The 27,844-nt window shown below is 38.0% G+C and overlaps 1 protein-coding gene across 1 annotated transcript in view; it reads left to right on the forward strand.

Moving 5' to 3' along the window:
• Positions 1-27,156, forward strand: part of si:dkey-192l18.9 (F-box/LRR-repeat protein 7) — a 31,062-nt gene extending 3,906 nt beyond the window's left edge. Inside the window, exons 2-4 of the mRNA XM_060869638.1 lie at positions 2,678-2,767; positions 23,044-23,661; positions 25,245-27,156. Of these exons, the coding sequence (XP_060725621.1) occupies positions 2,678-2,767; positions 23,044-23,661; positions 25,245-25,981 (1,445 nt within the window). The 3' untranslated portion in view covers positions 25,982-27,156. The remainder of the gene's footprint in view (positions 1-2,677; positions 2,768-23,043; positions 23,662-25,244) is intronic.
• The last annotated feature ends 688 nt before the right edge of the window (positions 27,157-27,844 follow it).

The raw sequence follows: 27,844 nt of genomic DNA on the forward strand, positions 1-27,844 counted from the left end.
GGCAAAAAGACTAATGATATTCCTATTCATATTATGTGAGTGAAGCACTTTCTTGGATGCGTGGAGTGTAGAGTGATAGACTGTCTCTTTTTCTACGCATTTCAATATGGAAGAAAACTGGTAGTTAAGCAGGAATGAGTGATACACTGAACTAAATCATTAGGACTTTGAGTTCAATAGGTTAGTTTTGTGCTCTTGAATGAAGACCAGCATGCAAAGGATGAAATTTCTTTGAGCCACAACCAACAAACAGCTGACTACTCAGACCATATACCTACTACTGCTCTGTATTTTATTACTCTTTTTTACAGCTTTATTCTTACTATACATTGGAGCTCATGGTATGTGGCAAAGACAGTAACACTGAGAGAAAATAATTTGCCAGATGTCTGTGGTTTCTTAATTTCATAGATGGGTAGTTAGTCAACTATATAATTATATCTTTAACACAATAAATTTCACCACCCATTATGAAGCTGTGCTGAATGGGATAGCTTGAACAAATTGCTATGGGTATTCATAATTTCAACTAATTGAGGCCATTAGACAAGACAGCAAATTGCATCCACTTGCTTGGTGAGTCACATTTTGGGGCCTGATGTGGAAAACGAAGCAGATGTGCTAGTTCAGTGATTTCACCACGTGCCTTACAATGGTAATGATAAAGGGAGCCTGTCTCATGTTAGACACAATACAGCGCTGGTTGGTGTACCATTCCGGATATGACTGAATTATAATGGGGCATTTCTGTAGGTGTTACCTACAATAAGGTGGGCTTTGTAACATCAGTGGTAATATTAGAGGCTTATTTGAAATGAAGCAAGGCTAATGCTAGTCCTCGTGTGAGTAATGCACAATGTTACCTGTTCAACATAGCATCGTAGCCATGTAAAATGTTTGCATGTTTGTGCGTAGGTATGATGAGCACTTGAAGAAAGCGTGTGAAGAAAGGCTTGTTTACATGGTGAACGCCTTATGTGGAAGAAAGGCCCAAGATGATTTTGCACGAAGCCACTAGTGGTTTGAGTTTATAGTCTGCTATAAAACAGGCCCCTCACACACACATATACACACACACACACAGACAAACACACATTTTTTGCCAGTTTTGCATTTGTGGCTCCAGAGTTTTTCTAAAAGCCTTGATTTAACTCTTCAGTTTGCAAGACAAACATTCTTAGAATCATTTGTTGTTTAATATTCTTAATCCATAAAACTGCCTTTTTTATAGACAAATAAATAAAGATCAATATATTCTTCTTGTAATCCTGGTAAATCGTCTGCTTTCTTCAGAGAACAAAACTGCAGTACCGGTGGACAGTTGAGGCTTAGCACTTAGCTAGTGATTAGCACGCTAGTGAGTTCAAATGGCTTGACTGCCAGAGAATCTGCTGGGCCCTGTAAAAAGATTCTCAACTGTTACAATTCAACCGCTTCCTCTTTGAATCACATAAATCAATTTAATAAATGCATCTGCCAAGTAATTGGAAATAACTTATCTCACAGCTTCAGTGTCCCCAGTTTGATCCCGAGCTTGTGTTACTGTCTGAGTGCAGCTTCATGTGTTTTCTCCCTGTCTACGTGTGTGTGACTGTGTGTATGGTGCACTGCAACGGACTGGCCTTTCATCAAGTGTCCACAATCCAAGACATCTTGACCAAGATAAAGCAGTTACTGAGGAGGAATAAATGAATGTATATTATTCAATACATACCATACTATGACATGTTTACAATTTTGATTTGATTTGATCATTTTAATTTTAGAGGCTTATTTCATGTTACTTCCCAAGTAATCCATTTACACGTGTCTACATTTTATATGGATTTCCTTATACAGATGTTAGTGTTTTATTGAGAAGAAGCCTTTAATTTTGTCACATATACATTACAGCACAGTGAAATTCTTTCCTTGCATATCCCAATAGAAGCTAGGGTTCAGAACTCAGGGTCAGCCATGATACATGGTTGCGGGAGCAGACAGGGTTAAGGGCCATGCTCAGGGGCCTCAACGTAACAGCTTGGCACTTCTGGGGTTTGAACCCCAGTCTTCTGATCAACAACCCAGAGCCTTAACCACTTTAGCCACCACTGCTAATTTAAAGTATAGTTTGAGAAATATGACCAGCTTTTTGCTCTTCTGATTTGCATGTGCTATAGCTAAATTCACAGAATAGAAGCCACAGAAAGCTTGAAGAGATTATTAAAGTTTAAATTTGTAAAAAGCAGTGTTGCTAACATACCTAAAACTACTGTTTATCCATGTTTTGTTCCAGTGCTAGATACTGGCTGCTCTTTCACTGGCAGGAAGGCATAAATGTGAAAAAGCTTTATCTCCAGTGCGTTTCTAATGAGTTTTCCTCAAAGTCCTTAATCATGAAAACCTCAAACCTCACTTTGGATTAAAAATAACACACAATGCCACTGGTAATTATCCAACGAATGGCTGGCCATCAAGGCTTGGATCTCTGATCACATTTTTAGGGCATCTGTTAAAATATTGACTTGCAGTTGGAAACTTTAATCCCTGTCTTTATATAATTTATCTCTTTTAATCAGACAGCGTCTTGCATCAGCATCACAATAAACCCTGACATTGTAAATGTAGGTACGATGCCATTCAGTTAAGCAGACATTTATAATGATGAATTATGTTCTACTCTGTTTTGGTTACACAGGTAAAGGGAGCTCCAGCATTTCTTCCGACGTGAGCTCCGGCACCGATCATACACCCACTAAAGCTCCCAGGAATGTAACTGCCAGTGAAGGTAAGGCATCTGGTCCTCATTATGTGCGAAACTCCTTGCTCGACACTCTCCATCTTATGAAATGCTTTTTTTATGTACTTGTGTTCCAAGGATAACCTAAAATCAAAAACATTGTCAAACTCGTTGTTCCCACAAAAGCGAAGCACCTGTAGGCTGTTTATACAGCAAATCATTCAAAACAAAACATATACTTTATAGCTACACTGTCTTATCTGGATGTGTACTCTTTTGAAAGCTTTTTAATGAGTCCTTTCAAGTTTGCCAGTGAAGGGTTTAGACCCACTGGAATGCAAGAAACTATTTTGTTTCCTAATTGGCTCCTTAAAGGAAGATTGCATGTGAGATTATGGCTGAACTTAAATTAATTATTCCTTAAGTCCGTTGCAAACATTATGATGGTAAATAAGGCTACAATATCAAATGTAAATGTAGATCATCTATTCTGTATGAAAAACATCCTTGTTTTATTTGCTATTTTAAATGCAATAGTACTGTACTTCAAAAGAAAATTAGAATAATGAGCCCACAAAAAAGGTTGTTAATTTTCAGAAAATTCTCCTGTCACGAACGTTCAAATGTAGTAGAACGTATAAGGTAGACTATTTGAAAGTCTACCTTTAAAGCCCTTCCTGTTGCAGGGTTCTGTATCTTGCATTAGGATTTTGATGTGATCTTGTGTTATACATATTCTTTTCAATATGTCCTGTGTGTACAAGCCTCCCTGGCTTTCAAAGATAAAGGTACATCAGTATAAAATTGCATTTTTTGGTATTCACATCATATTTTAGAAAATGTCTTTATCATTATTATTAAGGATTGTTTTGTAGATCACGTGAAGGTTGAAGAAAAATAGAAGGCAATGTGCACAAATTTAGTATCATCCTTTTGCCTATATGCCTTTAAATGTGTGTGACAATTTGCCCCACATTATTTTTACCATACTGTCAATGAGATCTTCACTAATAGGGATTACATTATCAAATTATCGATAGATATTATATTAAATGAATATTTAAGCCCTCCATGTACTAAACATAAACAAGACATTGAATAACAAGGATGCTAAAGCATTATTTCCCAGGTGTTTACATTTTCTGTGTTGTCTGGCATGCAGCTTTTCTAACTCCTTAGCTGCAGAGCCTCTTCCTGTTTTTCCTTCAGCCTCACTTAAAGAAAAGTTTTCCAAGGAATTCAATGTTTCTTTTTTATACCACTATCAGTCCCTTTAATGAAAGCCATCTTGTTGATAGTGGCTGTAATGGTGCAGTTATAAGGGCAGTGTGTGGTTGGGCACAAGTACTGCTCTTTGCAAAACAGCCTTCCAGGCGGGCATTGTTTTCATTATGGCATGGCACTCAGTTTTCCGAGGCATTATGCCAGTAAGGCCGAGTCCAACCCTGTATTTTGCCCCAATCGTCTTGTGCTTTTCCTTGTAATTGCAATAATAAGTGCCAGATACTCGGTGAGAATTGTATCTCAGTTTTTGGAGGTACACCAGTGCTTGTTTTAAGCTATGATGGGGAATTTACTTTTGCTGGCAAGGTTTGCCCCCTAAGAGGCAATCGTCTCTGTGAAATCAATACGAAGGTCTTCCGACTCATCACTTTTATTCCATGATGAAACATTTCTATCTTAATGGTAGTGGTCTCATCATGTATAACCCTGCCCCCATCAGCATGACACAATGCTCACTGAGTGCGTTGATGACTGAAAACAGGTGTATATCATATGCTATGATCTTCATAAGTCACTAGAAATTAATCCAATTACTGGAGATCTTGGACAAACGTTTTTGTGACCATAAATGTGAATGTTGGTTGGTTATGTGACGTACCTTCTGATCTGCTAGCATGAAAGGCTTCAAAAAACCTGTCTTTTTAATTTTGTTCCAACTTGCATGGAAATTACAGGTCTTAGAAATAACTCACTTTCTATTGCATAATGAGGCACGCCACCATACACAAGCTATTCATGTTTCCTGACATAAATATGTGTAAATCAAAAACATGCAGTTGCATTCTGGGTCAGTCTTGAGTGATTCATAGACTCCTGGATGGTGTATTGAGGTCTTGGAGGTCACTTTAGCGAGCACAGATTTTGAACACCTGCACCCTCAGTTTGCATTGTTTAGCTTGTGGACAGAACAGATGGCGGATAGACCAAACTTATTCAAAAAATTATAAACTGTATTTCAAGCGCTACATGAAAAACAAAGTTTCCATGAATATCAGTTTGCTCAATTCTGAACAGTGACTGCGTACCACTTGATGATAGTAACATTTACCATTGCAAATGCTATATTCGTTAGACTGTTTTGTTTTCACCTTGTTTAATAACCTAAATCAATACATTTACATCTTGCTGTTCATTAGGAATGAGAATTTGTCTGATTTACTCCCAGGCTCTATGCTGCACATTCCTCAGGGAGAAACCAGGTTCAATGAAAGCATTATAAATTCTGGCCTTGCCTGGGAAGAGCTGTCATCGATGGTTTTCTTTGGCGTAGTAGAGGCAGAGGGGCATGGATTTAAAATGCTTTACTACAGAGAGTACATGAAGGAACTCATGTGGGTCCTGGGTTATTAGCCCTTTTTTGTTGCACCATAACCCATTTTTCTATTTGTTATTTCATGTTATTGTTATGTGAACCATTTTATAGTCACTGAAAAGGCAACATATTAAGCGAGACAAAGTTGTTTTATGTGTATTTAATGTTTTTCTAAAGGTCAAATGGACCCATGCTATAATTTCTAAGCTCAATAATATAAAATATCCTGTAATCATAACATAACTGAGCATCCTTTTGTATAACGTTCATGAACCTACTGATTGGTGCTTATTTATAAAAAAAAATAATAATAATAAAAAAAAAACCTGAAATTTGCTTTGACTGGATTCAAGCCATAGGTCATAGTGATGGAAATTCTGACCCTTTCAGTGAGTCAGAGCAGTGAGGTGAACTGACCTACAGTATAAGAGATGACTCCCAAACTGCTCCATGCTAGTTTTGACCAAAGGTTTCTGGGTTTTGCGTATCTATCTCTACACTGTACTTTGTATTTTGCTTGCTTTTAAATCTATTTACTGAGTCCAAGAGAGCTAAACTGGTGATGTACTCTTATTGTGAAAGATGACGTATGAGAATGCATGAATGCTGTAATACATTCCTTTGCTACGTGATGTGACATAAGGTCAGAACGTTGCAATAGCTTGTTTCATATGGCTGACAGGACATGTTATGTTCTTTCCTTGGTACCTGTCATGTACTGGGGATCTAGCTACTGGGTTGGACCTGGCAAATTGAGGAATGGGCTTTTCCGAAGGGCTTCTTTTTTAGAAGGGATTTTCCAATTCTTATATGGCACATCACTAATAGGGTATTTCTATGACAAGAATAATCCCATGTTTCAGATTCTCCACAGGTCAAAAACATCATTTTCTATCTGAACATAAAGAATCCATCTTATTGTAATGGATAGCACCAACTGAAAAGCAAATTAATTGAATGCTTCTAAAGATTTATGGACATTAAATTGTTTCATGCATGAATGTATCATAGCTGGGAGATGTTCTCAGCACAGAGGATTTTGTTGTTCAACCACATCCAAAATGTTCCTCCCATCTCTGAGAAATTAAAATGAAATAAATCCTCACTGTTCCCTTTGTGGTAGGAGAAGCTTCACATGATCTGGAGCCTGTATTTCTGCTGATTAGCTGTAAAAACCCAACCCCTGGTCCTAGTGATTATATGCAGAATGTCATATAATAGATAAATAATGATGTGAATTTAATGAAACATTCCTTCTCAAGGGTTTAGGGCCAGTTATAAATGACATTAACAAGCTGTTTCTAAGTATAGTTATTGGCCATAACATCCTTTTTTTTAAATGTCAGGGTCCTTTGTTCCATCTTTGAAACCTGATTTATCATTACAAGTCTTCCTTCCAAATGTGGGACATGTCTGCACAGCTGGACGAACCACTCATCATTAGAACACTAGAATCATTTGTTCGTTACTTCACCAAATGATGATCTTCAAAAGACGCGTTGCTAAAGTCACCGCATAACACACTCTTAACTTCCTCTTTTACACTGGAGCAAATTGCAGCTTTTTGTCTAAAAAACAGATATCCCTTTTCCTTGTTCAAGAGCTGTATTTCCATCTGAAGTAATTAAACTCACTGTACCATGTCCTCTCTATGTAAGTAATAAGTACAGTCCTTTTCGTTTTTTTCTCAGTACTGTGAGGTCAATGGAGCCAAGCATGTCAAAGCAAAGTCTAAACACTCTCAGGACTATTCCATACATCTGTAATACTGTAAGGCTCTCATACTACCGCATGTAAACGCACCAAATGCCAACACGATTTATGTTTTCATCCATTTATTTTGTAGTGCAAACATATCCATGGTGCATAGTGTCAGTGTTGATCTTCTCCTTGCCAAAAAATGAAGGACTGAATGGATGTTTGTTTTACAGGGCCCCAAAAACTGCTCTGAATGTAATGGAGTTTTAAATAGAGTCCTGACAGTGCAAATTACTATCGGAGGTCTGTAAATAACACCAGATTAAACTTCTAAGACCAAGCATTTCTAACAAATCACACTTCCTGATTGTAATAGAGCAAATGGCCAAAGAAGTTTAAGTAAATACAGTGTGAAGAATGATTGAGAGAATACTGTAAATGCTTACCAATTAAACAACATGGTACAAATGTTTCATCTTGGGACTACTGAAATCATTTGACATCTGATTAAATGGTTATGGTGCCCAAAGACCGATGACAGTCTTTTCTTTACTAGTTAGAATTTTCAAGAAGGATCTATAGTGTAAATATAGACTGTGTTTGTCCAGCAATATATATGAAATGGATTTTCGATATATCTCAGGGCAGTTTTTATTCTGAAATGATGAATAACTCTAACAAGTCTTATGCTATAGTGCTGTAAATGATCAAATCTGATTGATCAGAAGATGTGGACTAAATTTTTATAGCACATTTTTTAAGGTCTGATGATATTGGCAGTTTCAAGACAAATCAAAAGTTTTAATACCCTTCCTCTAATGCACTTTTGTTTATATACTAACTACAGTATGTCCATAGGGATTTGTAAGTCAAGCACTTCACATAAACTAAAAAAAACTATACCTAACAATAAGGAGGGAAACATTTAAAAGTGTTTTATCTAATCGTTGATTAGGTAAAGCTGTTTGTGATGAGGTGTTTATTTAGCATTTATAGACGTATTAATGGAAATCTCAAGTGTCAGCAGCTTGTAATAGTCAATGTGAATGTTGTAAATTTAAGTTTTCCATCATAGCAAAGCCTAAGGATAAGGAAATTTGTGTTTTGTACTTTCCCCATAACATGACAAACTCGACTTTTTTCTGTCTTATTACGTAACTTCAAGAGAGAGGAAAAATAGATCTGGTCTGGTGAGTGAACGACTGGCTGCAATAATAAAGTGATGCAGAACTAGCTGGCACTGCTCTGTGTATTATATTGCCTTATAGTGCAATGCACTGTTTGCACACATGCACTTTATGTAAATCAATGTCAATGCACTTAGTTCTGTGTTGTCTTATGTAGCTGTGCAGCATCATGGTCCTGGCAGAACGTTGTTTCATTTCACTATGTACTGCACCGCCTAAATATTCTAAGAGGAAATGCCAACTACACGTGGTCTTTGAGGACAACAACCTTGTTCAATACACAATTGCCAGACTGTTTATTTAAAATCACACCCTCCAGTGTCACCCAAATGAGGATGGGTTCCCTTTTGGAGTCTGGTTCTTCTCAAGGTTTCTTTCTTTTTTATCTAAGGGAGTCTTTCTCCACCATAGTCACCTCAGTCACCTCAGGCTTGCTCATTGGGGTTAATGCAAACACATTTAAATATAAGTTCAAATTTAACTTATGTATTATAAAACTGCTTTGAGACAAAGTCCATTGTTAAAAACACTGTACTAATAAATTTGAATTGAATTGAATATATAAAAGAAGCTTTCTACACATTATATTACAACACCGTGGAATATTTTTCTTAACACAACCCCACTTTGGAGGAGCAGAGAGAGACTGTTAAGGGGATGTGGTAGACTAGTGGTTAAGGTGTTTGACTACCATTCGGAAGGTTAGGATAAGAGCATCTGCCAAATGCCATAAATGTAATGGCATGCCCAGTGTTGGCAGCTTGGAAGTGCTAGGGCTTGAACCTGTCAGGGAATGTGAGGATAAAAGCAGACCCAAATGCAGGGATAACAAAGTGAAAACAGATTTATTAACAAAACACATGAACCAGGAACCGAACCACAAAAGCCGACAAAAGTAGGGGGTTCCTCGAGGCTAGCCGCAACGCTGAGGAAATAAATACACATAGTAATTAAACCAATAAAAAACAGGTGAGTATGACAAGACACATGACAGAAAACACACTGCCGGAATGCCCCCTAATGTTCTGGCAGAGAATCCTGAAGCAGAAGTCCTGACAGAACCCTGAGGCTCCGATCAACAACATGGAGCCATAACCACTTGAGCCACCACTGCCTATTACTTATTTATATATTTGATTTTTATGGTTATATATGGTTCATAATGACAATAAAAAGCCTTTTGATTTGACATTGATAAAAGTAACTAACTTGTATTTAACATTCCACATCAATAAATGTAACTCTAAGTAAAAAAATGAAATCTAAAGTTTGTATAGCAAGTTTAGTGGGTTAAGCTTGATTTGAAGAATTACACAAAGTGGGAGTTTAAAAACATGTACTGCAGCATCAGGTTTCAGCATTAGTCTTCAGTTTACAGAGTCTCCGTTTGCTTCTACTGCCGGCTGTCTTCAATATAAAACTCTTATTATGCATCTAACGGTAGCTTCTAAATATAATTAATGAAAAAGACTCATTTTATTATGAGAGGTAACACATTTCATGTGAAAACATCTTGTCTTTTTAACTTCATGAAGCATATTCTTATTATGAAGCATAAGGATACGTTCCTCTTGTCCTGTAACAAGCTCAACTCCTCTTCCCTTTCTCAAGGCCCCCTTATCTTTCACTGAGCTCTCTCACCCTCCTCTGTTACTTCTCTCTCCAAGAACGTCAGATTGTTTGAAACAAATAAAAGCCAGCAGCCGATTAAATGAGAGAAAGCAGGAGTGAAAAGGGTTTACCTCATTTAAACAAAAAGAACGCATAAAGACCATGAGCAAGTTCTGTAAGGAAGATGGCTTTTCTTTTATGACTCGGTGTGGATGCAAACTGAATCCTGTTACAGGAGACTTTTATGTGGCCCTACACAAAAGGGCTATGATCATTCTCTTAGAAATCGCATGCAGCAAACTTAAAATACAATAAAAGTAATAAAGTTCTACAATGCTCCTAAGCATAACAGGATAATCCCTTTGGAACTAAATGTTCAGTGTGAGGCCACGTCCTCTTCATGTAAACAGTTTCCTGGTGAAATACCTCCCTTGTACAATAACATAATTTCATACTATAACCATATCCCCTGAACTTCCTAGTTGGCACAATTACAGAACATTTTGTTGTTACCCAATTTGTCAAGCCATGCAAAGTTTCCTGAGAAGTATTTCACTGTTTCCCTGCATTTCCATATGTGCATGCTATAATCCAATTATTACACGATGTTATATTGCTCAGTGGAGAAACACACCTTTTCAAACACCCCAGTAATCTATTAGAAAGTAACACCTACCGGTTTTATTATATTGGCCACTTTTTTTCGTTTTCATTCAGTTTGAGTTTCAGCCATCTAATTTAACATTAATATTATAAGCCCATTGGACATGGATCAGGAAAGACTTCATTTGGAGGAGGAATATAAGAGCCCAGCAGGAAAGTGAGGGTTTGGCTCCTACGAGCTTGGACCAAATGTACTCTGTCTGTATTTATGGCATGAGAATTGTCTATGCATCTTTTTCGCTCAGGTTTTTTGACACAATGATGTGTGACCGAGTCGTGTTTTGGGTGTTTCTCGGATGTGTCTCCAAATTCTTATCAATAATGAAAGCCTTTTGACAAGATTCTCTTACATATCAGGCCGTTAAACTGTAGAGTCTTTACAGCCGACTCATCTGACCGTTCAGCGTTTGCCATCGCCGAGGTTATTGGGTTCCTAAACTTAGTTTAAATTGACAGCTTGAAGACTGTTCCTGGAATATTTTACAATGACTTTATGGTTAGAGGGGAGTCAAAAATTAGCTCTGCGTGACATAAAACTCATATCCAAACCTCATCTATTTCAGAATTTGGGCTTCGATGTCCAAAAAGAGACCTTACTGTAAGTTTTACTACATTTTGTTTCATATTATTAGCAAGTACATGGTGTTTAGTGTGTGTGCGGTGTGTATGACATGTGCATGCATTGCTTATGGAGTGATATATTTTCACTTATTCATCCATTGGTTTAGTCATTCATCTTCATTAACAACATTTGTCTGCTCAAGGTTAGATTGTAGAGCTCCATGCACATAGTAACCCGAAGATCCAATCAGGGACCCTATACACTGCAACACTGACACCACTCATGAACATAGTGTAGTTTTATTTGATGAGTTGTGTTACTGTCCCCCTTTGAACATCCACAGCCAATCATTGTTACACATTTGTATGTGTATTTTACATTTTTTGGCTTCTGAGATTGACTTTGCCACATAATGCACTTAAATCCAATTCATATTTTATCACAGTTATCATGGTTTTATGTGCTTGGGTGTTTCCTTACACAAGAGACTAAAGAAATGTGCTTAAGATGTGTAATACTCTTAACAGTATGCTTCGTGCCCTAGGCATGGTAGATAAACATAAAACTTTCAAAACAAATCATGTCACAGCTTTTCAGCTCATTGCATTCTGTTCAGCTTTTGGCTACTCATTGGTAATCTAGTGAGCATTTATCTAAGGCACTAAATCAGCTTTGGCTTAGAATCAGTAAAATCTTGCTTTAGGGTAAAAAGTCTGCCATGTGGGTCCCAAAATGACCTGGTGTTGCTGATAAGAACCCCAAATCAAGTTTTACTCTGTGCAACCGTTAAAGACCATCTGAAATCAAAACAAAGAGGAGAATATGGGAAGCAACGTACAAGCCTTTGCAGCACTCTTCATGGAATTTTCTGTGGGGTTTGTTTTTTTAGGCTTCTAACAAGATGTCAGACGACAGACTGTGATTGCCCACACTCAGTTTGGATGCTGTCCTTCCTTCTCCAGTGAGTGGGCATGAAGCTCTTTGGTGTGGTCACTGTGATCTAGGCCTTTTGCATAATAAAATTGATGCTGAGTTGTGAGTAGAAAAATGTCAGTTCCATGTGGATGGGATGTGGTGTCTTAGTGGTTATGGTTCTTTGCTGTTGTCCTGATCTTCAGATCTATCAGGTGTAATAAAGAAGATGTTCCCTGTTGAGTCTGGAACTTTTCTTTGCAACAAATGTCTTTTTTGGATCTAACCCTACACTCAGGTTTTCTCTAAATCTCTAAATCGAGTTACTGCCTCGGTGGAGTTTTTTGCATGTTCTCTGGTGTGTTTAAGTGGGTTTATTATAGGTTCTCTTGTGTCCTCCCACCTAAATTGACATATTGATAAACGTGAAAGTGTGCGTAGTATCTGAAATGAGGGTGTATTTCCAACTCACCCCCGGTGTTCCTAGATTCCTGGGTAGGCACCAGATCCACTGTGACCATGACCAGGACTATTCTGTGTCACTGTGTAATATTATACAGTTACAATTCTGGACAAATAAAATTAAAGTAAACTGAATACAAATCCCAAGACTGCAAGAGAACTTAGGTAGGTCTTACGGACCTACTTCGTCAAGCCTGATGTTCTATTCCTGGTTAGAGTCTTGTCGCCCGGTGTTCACCCTGCCGGGTATTGATCAGCATGGTCAACCATTGACTCATGGGATTGCTGTGGATGGGACTGTCCGGAGACTGTCATGCCTTCTTTGAACCATTGCATCACTCACTCGCATGTTTCTGAATTAGTGGTCTGCGGTTAACTCAGAGTTTATGATCACCCGTTAGTTCCTCAGGAGCTCTCGGTTACACAAATATAAACTGTGGTAGAAAGGACATTATTTACATATACATGATTTACTGTAGAGTGTCACCCAAATGAGGATGGGTTCTCTTCTGAGCCTGGTTCCTCTCAATGTTTCTTCCTTGTATAAACTTGAAATGTATTTATTTATTTATTCATTTTTATTTATTTATTTATTTCTGTTTCTATACTCTATAATTGTCTCTGGTATTAGTTGCAAACTGAATTGCATAAAATGGCTGCCAATAAGTAGCTATAAATTTGATGGCTAGAGTTTCCACATATCTATTCGGATGTTTTGCTGAACGCTAGCAAGATTGTGTTTACCTGAACAATTTCCGTATCATATTTGTTCATCGGCACCACTGCCTCTTTACTTTCTTCTGGATTTATTTAACGCTCCATCTTGAGTTTTATGACAGACTTATAAAGCCTCACATTTTATAAGTTGGTTTCTTTGGCCTCATTACCGAGAAAACAGTGTTTTTTCATCATGGTGTCACACCATTTTTCAGTCTCACATTTTATTTCCCCTGTAACTTATTGTGAAGAAGTGACATCCAATGGGTTTTTTTTTGCTAGTGAGAGTTCAGCAGAACGTGGCACGAAATTTCTCACATCTTCTTGTACTCATGGACACTCCTTGACAGAATATAATGTATGAAAAAAGGCAGATGGAAAGGAATTCGTCACATGCAAGCTGGCATGAAACTGATGAGTTTGACTGTCTAGCCAAGCAGTACTGCAATAGATTAGTGGCACGAGTGCTGGCTTTTGCACTTACAACATGGGAGAATTTTGGATGGGTGGCGGTGGTGGGGTTGATCTCAACTCACAGCTGCTCTGTGCTGTACAGTGATTTTCTATAGTGCACTGGCGTAGTGACAGTACAAAAGGGTCTTTCATTTTAAAAACACCCTCCCTTTCTCTGTACATCATCTTCAACTTACGTGCTAATTAGACCTGACAGTGGTTCCGTAGCCAATTTATTGCCTGTTAGATGAAGCAAGAGCATTCTGGGACAACATCTTTATATTTTTTTAAGAGTGTTGAGTAACACATGCACAGTGAGGAGGCAATTCATTTCTGACATCTCTGAAATTCATTTCTGGACAGTTGCTCAGACAGTTGCACGCAAGACTTGCTTGTGGAGTTCAACCAAACCAAAGTCATGTCTCATTTTATTCATTTATTTACTCTTCTTCAATATCCTGGCAAAATGTTGGATTCTATTCCCGACATGAGGCATGAATACATACACACAACATTTTTGAAAATGAAGTTTCTGAAAGGAAGGAGGAAGTCAGAGAACCCAAAGGAAACCCATGGCGATGTTTTCTCAATGAAGAGAGTAACCTGAGCTCAGGATTAAACCATTTACAAATTACAGCATTTGGCAGTCATCCTTATCCAGAGTGAATTCTATAAATAAATACTGGTTAATTGGCACGGTGGCTTAGTGGTTAGCACGGTCGCCTCACACCTTCAGGGTTGGGGGTTCGATTTCTGCCTCCGCCTTGTGTGTGTGGAGTTTGCATGTTCTCCCCGTGCCTCGGGGGTTTCCTCTGGGTACTCCGGTTTCCTCCCCTGGTCCAAAGACATGCATGGTAGGTTGATTGGCATCTCTGGAAAATTGTCCGTAGTGTGTGATTGCGTGAGTGAATGAGTGTGTGTGCCCTGCGATGGGTTGGCACTCCGTCCAGGGTGTATCCTGCCTTGATGCCCGATGACGCCTGAGATAGGCACAGGTTCCCCGTTACCTGAAGTATTCCGGATAAGCGGTAGAAAATGAGTGAGAGTGAGTTTTAATGTTCATTTAAATCTTTTTCTTCTCATGATTTGTTTTTTAAGCTCTACAGCACAAATTGTTTATTAAAAACATCTGAATTAAAAATATAGCACTATGTTAGCCACTTCTATGTGGAGAACATGTCAGAGTAACTACTGCCGTACCCCTTGAACTTAATTTTCCGACCTAAGTCTCCAACTTGGCCCCATGATTTGGGAATAAGATTTAAATGTCAAAGTGCTGGTGAAATATGCTTCAAACTCACAAAATCTCCAATGCATGCTTCTTTTAATATTTCTGAAATACACATTAGGCATACATATTTGCCTTTCCCACCATTGTCCATTTAATATCATATTCAGTAACACATTAATGGCGTGCGATCCATTATCTTCAACTTCATGAGTTGCATCTCAAATCACTGAAATATAGTAGCTAATGATCGGTCTGTAGGGACACCCGTACTTGAGCCTAAATGCTGATCCCTGCTGGTTTGTCAATCACTGGCAAATAATGGCAGCCAAAATACCTTGCTGTGGTTACCCACTTGAAATGCAGAAGGTTTTCTTTCACATGTATTTTTCCCCTCTTTAATGTGCTCTATCCAAACCAAAGTCCAGATGTTTAACTTGTTTTTTTCTTTGATATCTCAAACATGTGGATTCCTCGACCATGTGCAGCTACTAGCGGTTCATGTCCAGGTCAGACTGCTGGAAGAGATATGACTCTCATTATATGCTCACAAACAGCAGTCTGATTAAATGTAAACAACATCCATATTAAGAATAATTCAGCTATTCAGATTGGGTTATGTTAGATTGGGAACATCATACATGCTGCAGCAGGTCTTGATTCTGATAATCTTACTGTAATTTGCACAGGTTTCCAGCCTCTATGTATCAGTTCTGTTTTGTCTGCGATGTTTTGGCTCCTCTTTCATGTTTTGCCTCATGTGTGTTCGCAGTTGCATTGGCTCTCTTTTTCTATTTATCTCTTGAGCGTGTATTAGTTTTGGTATGAAGATTAAGTTTATGATTTGATTTCCGATTCCATCTAAAGAGATAATCAGTCTTGGATTTAAATCCCAAATCTAATTCTCCACACACTACAAACCCAGTGGGTACAGTTAAACTTTAATATGTTCTGGCTTCAGAGTGATGCTGGGAAAAGATTCAGTTCTTCTCCGCTGTTAGGTTTTAGTCATATTTAATAAACGAATGAAACTGAAGCTGAAGTTGTAATTTCCTTTTTAAACTGTAGTTGCTCTGTTCTGATGTCAGAAGCACTGATTACTGTATATATGACACCAAATTAACTGTATTACTCTCTTTTTAATCCCAGAAGGATAATTGGTTATACGTAATCTTTCTGGACAAAGCATTACGTCTGTTGTTGACTGAAAAAAAAAACACCGGTCAGTGCCAGTTTCTTTAATTTTGTTATTTAATTTTAGTCCTCTCTTCCACTGATTGGGCACGGCTCTAGTTTGTTGGTGCCTACTGTATATCGGCGTTTTAAGTACTGTAAGTATTTTTTAATGGGTTTTAGGTCTGGTGATTTTGGAGACCATAGTCAAAGTGTCCCGTTGTTTTACCTAAAACTGGGACCTTCCAGATATTAATATATAAAAATTCTTACCTGGATTTGTTTCTCCATGCATTTCAGCATAGTTTGTGAATTTGCACTCGTACAACCATTGCACAAAACAGAGCATTCTTATTTTAGATGCTGTTCCATAGATGCTGTTCCATAGATGCTGTCCACACACACACACACACACACACACACACACACACACACACACACACACACACACCTGAAGCACAACAGAGCAACAACTCTGTATAAAATAAATAAAGAGAACCAAAGAAAGAAATAGTGAATTCTAGTGAGAAGGAAAATTTTGTCCCAAACAAATTAATATTAATATACAGTTACTTACTTACTTACTGTAATTGTTAATGATTAAGTTAATAAAATTAACAAATGAATGGGGTCAAAACTCATTACACATAGAGAGACCACAAGAGTGACTAGAGCTCTAGGCAGAAGAACTGCTTTTGGAGACTAACAATAACTATAGTTCATAAACATCTGCTAGGGAAATATAGCTGGCTCGAGAATCGAAAATATATATATATATTGGCACTTAAAATTGGTCAAATAATTATGTGTAGAACTGATTTGTGAGAATCTCTAAGCCTTCATAATTGTTGCGTATTTCATTAATAATCATGCAGCTTTGTTTCCAGCGGTCATCCTGGCATGTCAGTGTTATAGGCCTATTCCACTTAGATATGAAGCACAGAAGATTTGACCATCCGGGATTATGTGAAGTTAAATTCATCCAGCTGTGCATTGTGCTACAAGGTCCAGCTCATATTATATCTGGGGACTGACTGGTGTTATTATATCCATTTATTATCTGGTGTGATCCAGAAGGGTTTCCTTTGAGGATGGCTCCTCGAGGTTTCTTTTTCTTGTTGATGATATGTATTCTATATAAATATAATTGAAGTAAATTGAACTGAACAATCATCATCATCATCATCATCATCATTAATATGCAGTAAATACATAGGTACCACTGTAGATCACCTATAACATGTGCTCTATGAATTAAAAATTCAGGCATTTCATTCAGAAGCACTTTATAATGAACAACTGTAATTGAAGTTTCAGGCATGACTTTCATCTGATAGCTGAAGATAACTTTTTGACCCCACTTCCTCTACACGTACAACTCTACAAGGTCTACAAATAGCTTCTAAAAAAAACATGAAAAAGAAAAAAACCTGGCCACTTAGTCCCCGAATAGAGCTAAAGAAAACAAGCCCAAAGTTAGTCTTGATCTAAATGTTTCTGCCAGCTGTGATACAAGATGGAGTACAAGTAGGTGGGCTAATTATCTCCTGTCTGATTCGGTGACTATGGACCATTGCCTGATCAGGGAGACGTGTAGACTAATTAGTGTTTTTGGAAACTGCTTCTTGGCCACCCTGCGTTAAATGGATGGATCCCAAGTTTAAGTACATTCTGTTGATTAGGAAGTAGTGAACCATTGGTTGGCAATTGGTGCAGTGTACTTAATTTGAATTAATTAGTCTTTTACTAAAAAAATGTAGAGTTGCTTCAATTACACAAAGGTTAATGGGGTTTACTTTGGATAGACTATGGGATAAAGCAGTCTAGAGCGTTTCATTTTGGTTTCATCATCATCACTGATCCTGTAAAATATAAGATAGAGACTATAGGACTAATTCTGACATATAGAGCAGTGTACCAAAGAACTCCTACGTATTAAAGTGGAACAACTGTATTCTTAAAACAAGAACAAAGACTAGGGTTGTGTAACAAATACAGAGTAAACTAGCATGGATACCATAACCACATCCACCACCACCACCACCACCAAAGAGTGCTGTACCATGGCTTCAATACTAGTGTTCCATAAACATTGTATCTCATGATCACAAACATAGGTGTTTGTGATCATGAGACTCGACATGTGACATGAACATGTGGTGTGCAGTGACTGATGGGTGCCTAGTCCCATGTCACTATGGGTGCTTGACACTTTAAGGGAGGAAATATTGAATGATAGTGAGAAGGAAAAATTTGTCCCAAACAAATTAATATTGAATATACAGTTCCCACTTACTTAACTGTTAATGATTAAGTTAATAAAATTATTAAATTAACAAATGAATGGGGTCAAAACTTATTATACATAGAAAGACCACAAGAGTGCCTAGGGCTTTAGGCAGAAGAACTGCTTATGGAGGCTAACAATAACTATAGTTCATAAACATCTGCTAGGGAAATATAGCTACATGGCTCGAGAATCGAAAAAATATATATATATATATATTGGCACTTAAAATTGGTCAAATAATTATGTGTAGAACTGATTTGTGAGAATCTCTAAGCCTTCATAATTGTTGCGTATTTCATTAATAATCATGCAGCTTTGTTTCCAGCGGTCATCCTGGCATGTCAGTGTTATAGGCCTATTCCACTTAGATATGAAGCACAGAAGATTTGACCATCTGGGATTATGTGAAGTTAAATTCATCCAGCTGTGCATTGTGCTACAAGGTCCAGCTCATATTATATCTGGGGACTGACTGGTGTTATTATATCCATTGAAGTAAATTGAACTGAACAATCATCATCATCATCATCATCATCATCATCATCATCATCATAATCATTAATATGCAGCAAATACATACACCACCATCCTTTAGTCCGTCTGTCTCACCTTCTCACCTGTATATATTAAGTGAAGTTGTTTAAGCTTTAACTTTCATGCTAATACCCATGTCAAAGCCATCATGCTCAAAGTTGAGCCAAGTCTCTACTGAAACTCAGCATAATCTGTTGTATAGCTGTCTTGCCACTGGAACATTAAGTCCAAAGTCTCAAGCATACTTCACTGGATTTCTAATCTTTCGTTTTTTTGTTAACTGCAATTGGAACAGCACATGTAATCTTCTGCTGTGATGTTAGAGTAGCACATAACCACTGACTTCTCATATGAATAACAAAAATATAGCACTAACAAATAAATCAACACCACAATCGTTAAGTACATCACATGTATTTAATTTGATTTTTTTTTGTTTGGATTTTAAAATTCATTCACATTTGACAGACTATGTAAATAATCATATATAAGACACAATGTCAGCTTCCATTATTGTGCTGTGTAATTTAGTTGGGCTATATTGTGTGTTGTATATAGACCTGTGTTTATGTAAATGTTATTTGGCCAAGCAGAATAAACTGGCTGTGACCGTACATGGCTTTAAACACTGGACATGAGCCAAAGACAGCTTCAGAATTTATAAAGTCTGAGGATAAACCCAAGGATTGTAGAACAGAGTGACCATCTTGAAATCTTTTATGCAGGAATGACAAGCATGAAACCCATGGCAGATGTGACCACTTTGCCATGTAGCTCTTTAAATGCATAGTGGTTCTAAAATTTGACAGTTTGCTGCTTGGAAAGGACTTGTTGCACAATGCTAGAAATAAACTTGCCTCTCCAGGGGTTGATTCCAGCTGTGTATAATGTGTTGAATATGATACATGCTACTAATCTAATGGGAACGGCAACATAGCGAGACCACCCAGGAGGGAGAGGGACTGAAGCATTGAGCAGGGATTGACTTAATCCCTCTTCTCTCCTGTTTCAATCATCTGTCTTTTCTGCAGCTTTCTCTTTTATGCTGAAGCTGATTGTGTCTTGGGGCAAAATTGATGTGCACATTTGTTTTTTCAGTTTACTGAACAGAAGTCAAAAAGTAGGAGAAGCTACTGAATTGAAATTTCTATTATTTAAACAAGCTCTTTGTTGCTAGTTTGACTTTATACTCTCACTCACTGGATAGTGAATGCTGCTATCAATTGGACCTGATAATAACTACAGTTATTTATTTCTGGAAAGTTCTGGTCTTGAAAATAAAATTATTTATATTAAATTCATTAAATTAATTATTAATGTCATATAGAAATATCCATGCAGGTGAAACTAAAAATTCTCACAAAATTTGCCAAAATGTCTTTAATGCTTCTTTTTTCATACTTGTTCCTATGTCTGTGTATATTTAGTGAACCTAATACCGCTGTCAAAGCCATCACGCCTGTCATCTCGTAGATCACTAAATCGCCGAGCCAGTCAACTAAGCACAACTATAGCTACGCTGACAATGGAACTTTAAGTCCACTGTTTCTTGTCTCGAATAAATCTGCACTGGATTTCTCGTAAATAATGCATTGAAAATGGCTGGAAATTAGTGAGTGAAAAAAAAGCAAAGCCTGACCATTATTTCTTATGTTTGAGTATGATTTTTTAAAATCCTATTACTATTAACTGCAAATGGAACAGCACTGTAAATCTTAATACATGCCAAACATCTGTAAATTACCAAGCGTGTTTACAACACAGATAATTTGCATATAATAATAAAATCTTCCAGTAATGTAGCTCAGCCATTGCAGCACATCAGCTACCATAGACACACACCTTGTGTTATTTGCCTCAATTTATGGATACCTTTTGGATTGATGTCTTTCAAGTAGTTAACATAAATTGACTGAGTCTCATTAATATTTCATTAAAAAGGGTGATTTATTGAAATAAATAAGCTGTTTAAATTTTGACATTGTGTAACTCATGACAAATACCTAAATCTTGAAGCTGATCAGCCGAGGTTCACATTACCGAGTCTACTAATATATAAATTTACACAAACTCATCGTAGGATGCATACATTTTTCCAATCTAACTAGATTATCATGAATACCATAATTCTTGTTTAAATGCTCTTTGGACCTACATATTAATAAATTCATTCATATCCAGTTGAAAAATGAGGCCCAGTGTGTGTCAAAAACATATGGCTGAATAAAATCTGGTGTCCCTAGCCAAAGTCATCTCTACATTTTTCATTAGTCTAAAAGGAATAAAGCAAAGTGAGCTAAGGTTAGACAAATATTTCCACTGGAGTGTGCCATATTGTCATTGTACCAAAACCAGTTTATGATTAAGTCTGTCAGAGGAACAGTTAAAATGATTTTTTTTTTTTATGTAATTTTTAATCTTTCTTTTAATAACCCCATCTTCATGAGACAGACACGTCTAGACTACAATGAATTTCATTGAATGTGCATTTTTCACAGAGATAAATACGTTTACTAAAAAATACAAATAAAAAAGGCTTTGGCATCAGGGGTTTAAAATTATACAGACATGCAATAATAGATTACATACAGATAATTTGTTTTCATTTGTCCAGTAGTACTCTCAAGAGAGTACTGAGTAAATCCCTGGTTTTTCTCTACATGTCTGAGAGATGGTTGAATGGTTGGTTAGTTTTCAGATTGCTGTCTGCTGTCCCAGCAAAGACATTTTGCCCCCCCGGAGAGAGAATCTGTGTATGTCATCATGACCTGGCCACCAATCAACATGGTCTCGGGTCATGTCTGGAATATAAATCTACACGACATGATTGTATGCACACACATACAGTATACACATAAACACACACTATAGTCACAGAGATTTACAAGGCAGAGAAACAGGAGGATTTGTGTGTCATTTATGCTTTAAAATGTTAAGGATAGGATCCATCTGTCCGTGGTGATGCATAAGTCTACAAGCCGGCCACTCAGACCATCACCGTCTTAATACTGTGTATGAGTGCTTGCTTGCACATATGAATTCAACCAGTGTTGTGAGAAATTATAACTTTAATATTAGTTTTTTTTTATGAGACAGCTTATTACAATTATTACAATTTTATCATGAAAAAGAAACATGAGGTAGGTTTACAGCTGCACGAATGTTTTCCTAATGCAGTCCTGTAACCAGAATATGGCAGAGTAGTGGGGAATTTGATGGGCTGTTGGGCTTGGTGTTATAGATGCTTCACTAATTCCTGATCCTGATTCCTTACCAAAAGTCCTTGAGGAGCCCAGGTGCAATAATAAAGATACTTCCTGTACATAAAGGCATATCATATTTAAACCCTCATTTCCTTACCAGGATCATCTCCCAAAACTGTGCAAATGGAGCAGTTTATTGTGGAGACAGGGACTATGTATGTACAAGTCAGACTTTGGGAGTGTTTTTTGCCTTTTTTGTGGTTGGAGAAACATATCAAATGCAAAGGCAAGAAGAGATTATAAGAATTTTCCCAATTTAGTATAGCTCCTTATGTAGAAAATAGCTTAGTGCTCAAATATTACACAGATACATCTTGCCGTGTCTTTTCACTAAAAATTATTATCTGATTCCCAAATATTTTAGTTCACAATCAGTGTAAATCCTTGTTCATGGGATTTCTGTCTGATAGCACTGGAGAAGAGCATGCTGAATTTGAGAGCCAGTTGTGAAGCGAGAATCAGATAATCAGAACAATGTTAATGCAGCCTGAGAGACCTCATCTCATGCCATCGGTGTTGATGAGATCCAGCCAAGCAATCACTGGTTACTACATATGTTTGCTCTCCACCTCTGCAATCAATCACATCTCCTGATAGTACAACTTTCTGTGTTTATAACGACCAATCACAAATCACCACACATTCCGTCAAACATTTTCCCTTTGAACACTCTGATGAGACATTTAAGATAAAAGTGACACATGATCAACACAAAGTTGCATTAAGATGATAGCTGTGGAAATTCCCTCCAGATCTGGGCTAAAAGCTTTAGTGTAAAAAGTTGTGTTCATTTGTGTATTTGATGACATCTGGTAAACCAGGCTGAAAAGATTATGCATGATAAGTTAATCAGACTGTGTTGCACAGTAAAACCTTACATCACATTACATTTGAATACATTGGCATGTGTTCTTCAAAGCTTAAGTAGTTTTGTGAAGTGTTAACATCTCTCTCTCCCATTCTTTCTCTCTTCAGACCTGAGCATGAGGACACATAGCACCAAGAGTTCTGCTCTGATCCTGAACTTAAGTCCTTCTCATCTTTCTCCTCAAACTCTTCCCAATGGATATGAGTCTCCCTCCTCATCCCCATCTCCATCACCATCTCCCACCATTCCTAGAGAAACTGTTGCTATAGTCCATGCTCCTCCAGGGAACTGCAAAAAAGCCTCCAAATCTCACTCCAATGCACACATTGAATTTCTTCCAGACCCCATCTTGTTGCAGATCTTTGCTCACCTGTCTACGCCACAACTGTGTCATTGTGCCCGAGTGTGCCACCGCTGGTATAGCCTGGCCTGGGACCCACGTCTCTGGAGAACCATCCGACTAAGCGGAGAACTACTCCATGCCGACAGAGCCCTGAAAGTCCTCACTCAGCGTCTGTGCCAGGACACCCCCAATGTCTGTCTCACACTGGAGATGGTGGTAGCGAGCAGATGCCCGAGGCTGTCTGATCGTGGCCTGCGCGTGCTAGCTCAGTGTTGTCCTGAGTTACGGCACCTTGAAGTGGCAGGCTGTTATAACATTTCTAACGAGGCGGTCTTTGATGTTGTGTCCCGGTGTCCTAACCTTGAGCATCTGGATGTCTCTGGTAAGCAAAGCAGCATGGACATCATAATTGAGTCATAGTAATTAACAGACAGGAAGTCTACTTTTTCAAATCACCTTCTAGTTCCTGGGTCCCCAGATTGATCCTGTGCTTGCGTTATTGTGGAATATTGCATGTTTTTTCCATGTCCATGTGGGTTTCTTCCAGATTCTCTTGTTTCCACCTGCAACCAAAAACCATTCCAACAGGTCAACGGACTACACTAAATGTGTGAATGTTACCCTGGGATGGACTAATGTCCTATCCACGGTGTATTCCCGCCTTGTGGTGAGTCCCCTTGGGACAGACTCCGGATCTGACCAGAGTCTGATCGGGGATAAATCATTTACTGAAGATAAATGACTAAAATAAAATGCAAAAGGGTTTTAAAGGGAACTGCATGTTGTGTATTAGTTAGGCATGTGGTGCAGATGATTCACCAACATGGCTTAGAAGACACGTTGAACTTATCATCATATACAGTAATCTGTATTTCATGGTGCCGAATCGCTGCCATCATCCATCACGCTGTACAATGTTGGATTTGCTGGGAGAGTAATTCATCGCAGTGCTGCTTTGCTCGGAAAGCTGGGAAAACCATTAAAGAATTGGGGAATTACTGCCAGTCTTTCGGTTCCCCCTGGGAGAAGGAGAGGTCTGCCGAGCTCTGAGAGTCTCAGCCTCAAGGAGAAGGGCCGTTCTGCACCTTGCATTAATGCAGTGACACACTCAAAAAAATCCTTGGTGGGCAAAGTTACTGCTGCATCATTCAGAAACGGAAGTAAACCCTTTGTCATAAGAATAGGCTTTGTTAGTTGTGGTCATGCATGCTGAGAGTGAGAAAATAAAGATGGCATATCAATTTAAACTGAAGGAAAACAGACACCGAAATGTTTCCTTTGATATTAAATGGTGCCCTGTGTTTTCCTACCTTTCTGTATGTTTTTTTTGGATTTTTTTTCTCGACTCTTCGAAGCAGAAGTAAAACATGAGTCGATTTTAAAATACCACAAAAATCTTTAGAGTCCTTGAATAATAATCTAAATTTTAACATCGACTGAGAATGTCAAAATAATGTCTTTAGCAATACTATGACCACATAAAACAGCTTGTAATGCTTACTTAAACATCATGCTTTCTGTCTATCACTGTGGCTAGCCAATCGTGGGAGTCTGTGAGCTCATGTATGTCGAAGAGGGTAGATATTTATGTCATTAGAGAAAAAAAAACAGGAAACAAATTGAATTAAAGAACTTGATTAGCTGCTTCTGAGCTGCAAGTAGCAACGGGGAGATGAAATGAAATTAATTCATTCATTCATTAAGTTACTGTTTATTTCTATATTCATGTACACATTTTGCATTAATATCTGCCATCACAATAATTTCTATGTAAGGCTTTATTTTACATTTACATTTACATATTCTACATTTATTTTATTGTTGGTATTAATGGATATTGATATTGTATATTAGTTGTTTTTTTTTATGTATAGTACAATTGTACAGAAAATGTGTTCAAACAGGAAGTAAAGAGAACATTATAATCGGTTTAAGCACTTACAGCATATCTCTGTTTCCCCTCAGGCTGCCCTAAAGTGACATGTATAAATCTGACCCAGGAGAGTTCACTTCCTCTCTCTCCACTCCACGGACAGCAGATTGGCCTGCGTTATCTGGACATGACAGACTGCACATCTCTGGAGGATGAAGGCCTACGTGCCATCGCTCTTCACTGCCCGCTTCTCACTCATCTCTATTTGCGCCGCTGCACCTGGCTGACAGATGAAGCCTTGCGCCAGCTGACTCTTCACTGCCCTGCACTACGCCAGCTCAGCCTGAGTGACTGCCATTTACTGGGTGACTTCGGCTTGCGTGAGGTGGCCCGCATGGAGGGTCAGCTCCGCCATCTGAGTGTGGCACACTGCAGCCGCATCACTGATGTAGGCATGCGCTATGTGGCACGCTACTGTCCACGTCTGCGCTACCTGAATGCTCGGGGCTGTGAAGGCATCACGGATCAGGGCCTAAACCATCTTGCTCGCGGCTGCCCTAAGCTGCGGGCGCTGGATGTGGGCCGATGCCCATTGGTTTCAGACATGGGACTTGAGGTGTTGGCACGTTGTTGCACTGGGCTCAGACGGCTCAGTCTAAAAGGATGTGAGAGCATAACAGGCAGAGGGTTGAAGGCATTAGCTACAGGATGTCCTGAACTGCAGATGCTTAATGTACAGGAGTGTGAGGTGCCTGCGGAGGTGCTGCGGCTGATACGACGCCACCGCAGACGCTGTGTGATTGAACACACCAACCCGGCTTTTTACTGAGCACACGGGGGTCTTCTGACAAGCGGTTTATTTACCGCAGCTTTATGGTTGATTGATCTCAAGCGTGCGCAAGGCTTTAGATGACAAGGTGTGCAATATGTCTGTAATAATAATTACCTTGCCACTACATGATGTGTTTAATAGTATTTATCTGATAAAAAAAGGTTACTGCTATTTTATCTAATGTCTGTTGTTTGACTAGTTTTGAAAGATGATATGTCAGCAAAGCTTTAATTGAAGTGTTCGATCTGGACTAAGCCGGGTCTATGGCATTACCACTGTCCAAAGGTACTTTTCTTTTGTTTTAATCTAAAACATCTGTTTTTTAATGTTTTTTTAATTATGTTTTACATATTTGTTTGTATAATACTGTTTTGTGGATATTTGCACTTTAAAATTCATATATGACTATAGCATTGCATTAAGAAGAAACAGCTTTTTAAAAACCATTTTCAAACTTCTTTTGTCTCTTACTATCAAATGGGCTGTTGTGCCTTTAAGACCAATATATGTAAATAACCTTTGTTCTGATTGGCTTGCTTGTGACATGTAAAATATTATGGAAATATAAGGGAGTGAATTAGAATAATCTATTACAAAGCTGTAGAAATGTCAAGATAAGCCTGTGAATAGTGACTTTAAATTAGACATAAACATCAGTAGCCCAGATTAAACTGTAAAACCTCTCCGTCCTACGAAAATCAGGAGGTTTTACAATTTTACAAAAACTTATTAAACAGATTAAAATAGTATATATATTTTTTATAAACATATGTTCCTCAAAACAAAAGTCCTTCTCCTTTCTCATTTCCAGATCCTTTAAGGTTAGGGAACAACAACAAAAAAGTTTAGCTGTGTTTTTGTGTTTGCCAACATCCTCTGTTACAGTATATCAGAATCAGAATCAGGTTTATTGGCCAACAAGGAATTACACACACAAGGAATTTGGTTCCAGCTGTTTGTGACTCTCAAAAGTGTATATTAGCATATGTAAATGCCTTCATGGTAGTGATGTCACATGCTGAAACAGGATGCATTTTAGTTTCTATATGTTATATATCAACGTCAACATGGTACAACAAACTGATAAAAAAAGCATGTAACATCTAGTTTTCTATAATATGTGTCCTTTACATGCCCCTAATAATTAAGGCAATAAAAGAGCTTGGCTATAATCAGTGTTGTAGAGCTGTTGGTTGAAAGAAATCAATGATACGAAAAAGTACTGCTGCTACAAATAAAGGGCTACTTATTTAACATGCTTTGAAGGTTGGAGTTTCTTTACAAGGATGCATACTGCGATGACGCTAATTACTATTCATTTGATTATGATTCTTTGGTCTATAAATATGAGTTTGGTCTATAATAGTCACCTTAATACTGTGAGGTCTGGTCCAAAGCCACAATGACACTGCTGCCCCCTGATGGTACGAACTCAAAGACAGATACAAACAGTGGTTTAATTGAAGCTGTTTATGAAACGATTTACTTTACTTTTTACTTTTCAGATTACTACAGATTCCCACATTATTAAGCATCAATTTCTTTTGCTTATGAGCAAAACCTCATTCGGTCAAAACATCACCATGTTCTTGAAATTTTGGCGTAGAAACCTTTATTATCGTCACATATACCTTACAGCTCAGTAGGTGGAATTCTTTTCTTCTCATATCCCAAATAAGGAGGTGGCGGTCAGAGTGAAGAAGCAGCTATGCTACAACTAGGGTGCCTTGCTCAGTTGCCCAAAATTGGCAGCTTGGCAGTGCTGGTACTTGAAACCCGACCTTCCTTTCAACATCCCAGAGCCAACCACTGTCATAGATCATGGAATTCGTACATGGGTTGGAGAAACACTGGTCACTC

Source organism: Tachysurus vachellii, chromosome 5 (assembly GCF_030014155.1).
Source record: "Tachysurus vachellii isolate PV-2020 chromosome 5, HZAU_Pvac_v1, whole genome shotgun sequence".
NCBI lineage: Eukaryota > Metazoa > Chordata > Actinopteri > Siluriformes > Bagridae > Tachysurus > Tachysurus vachellii.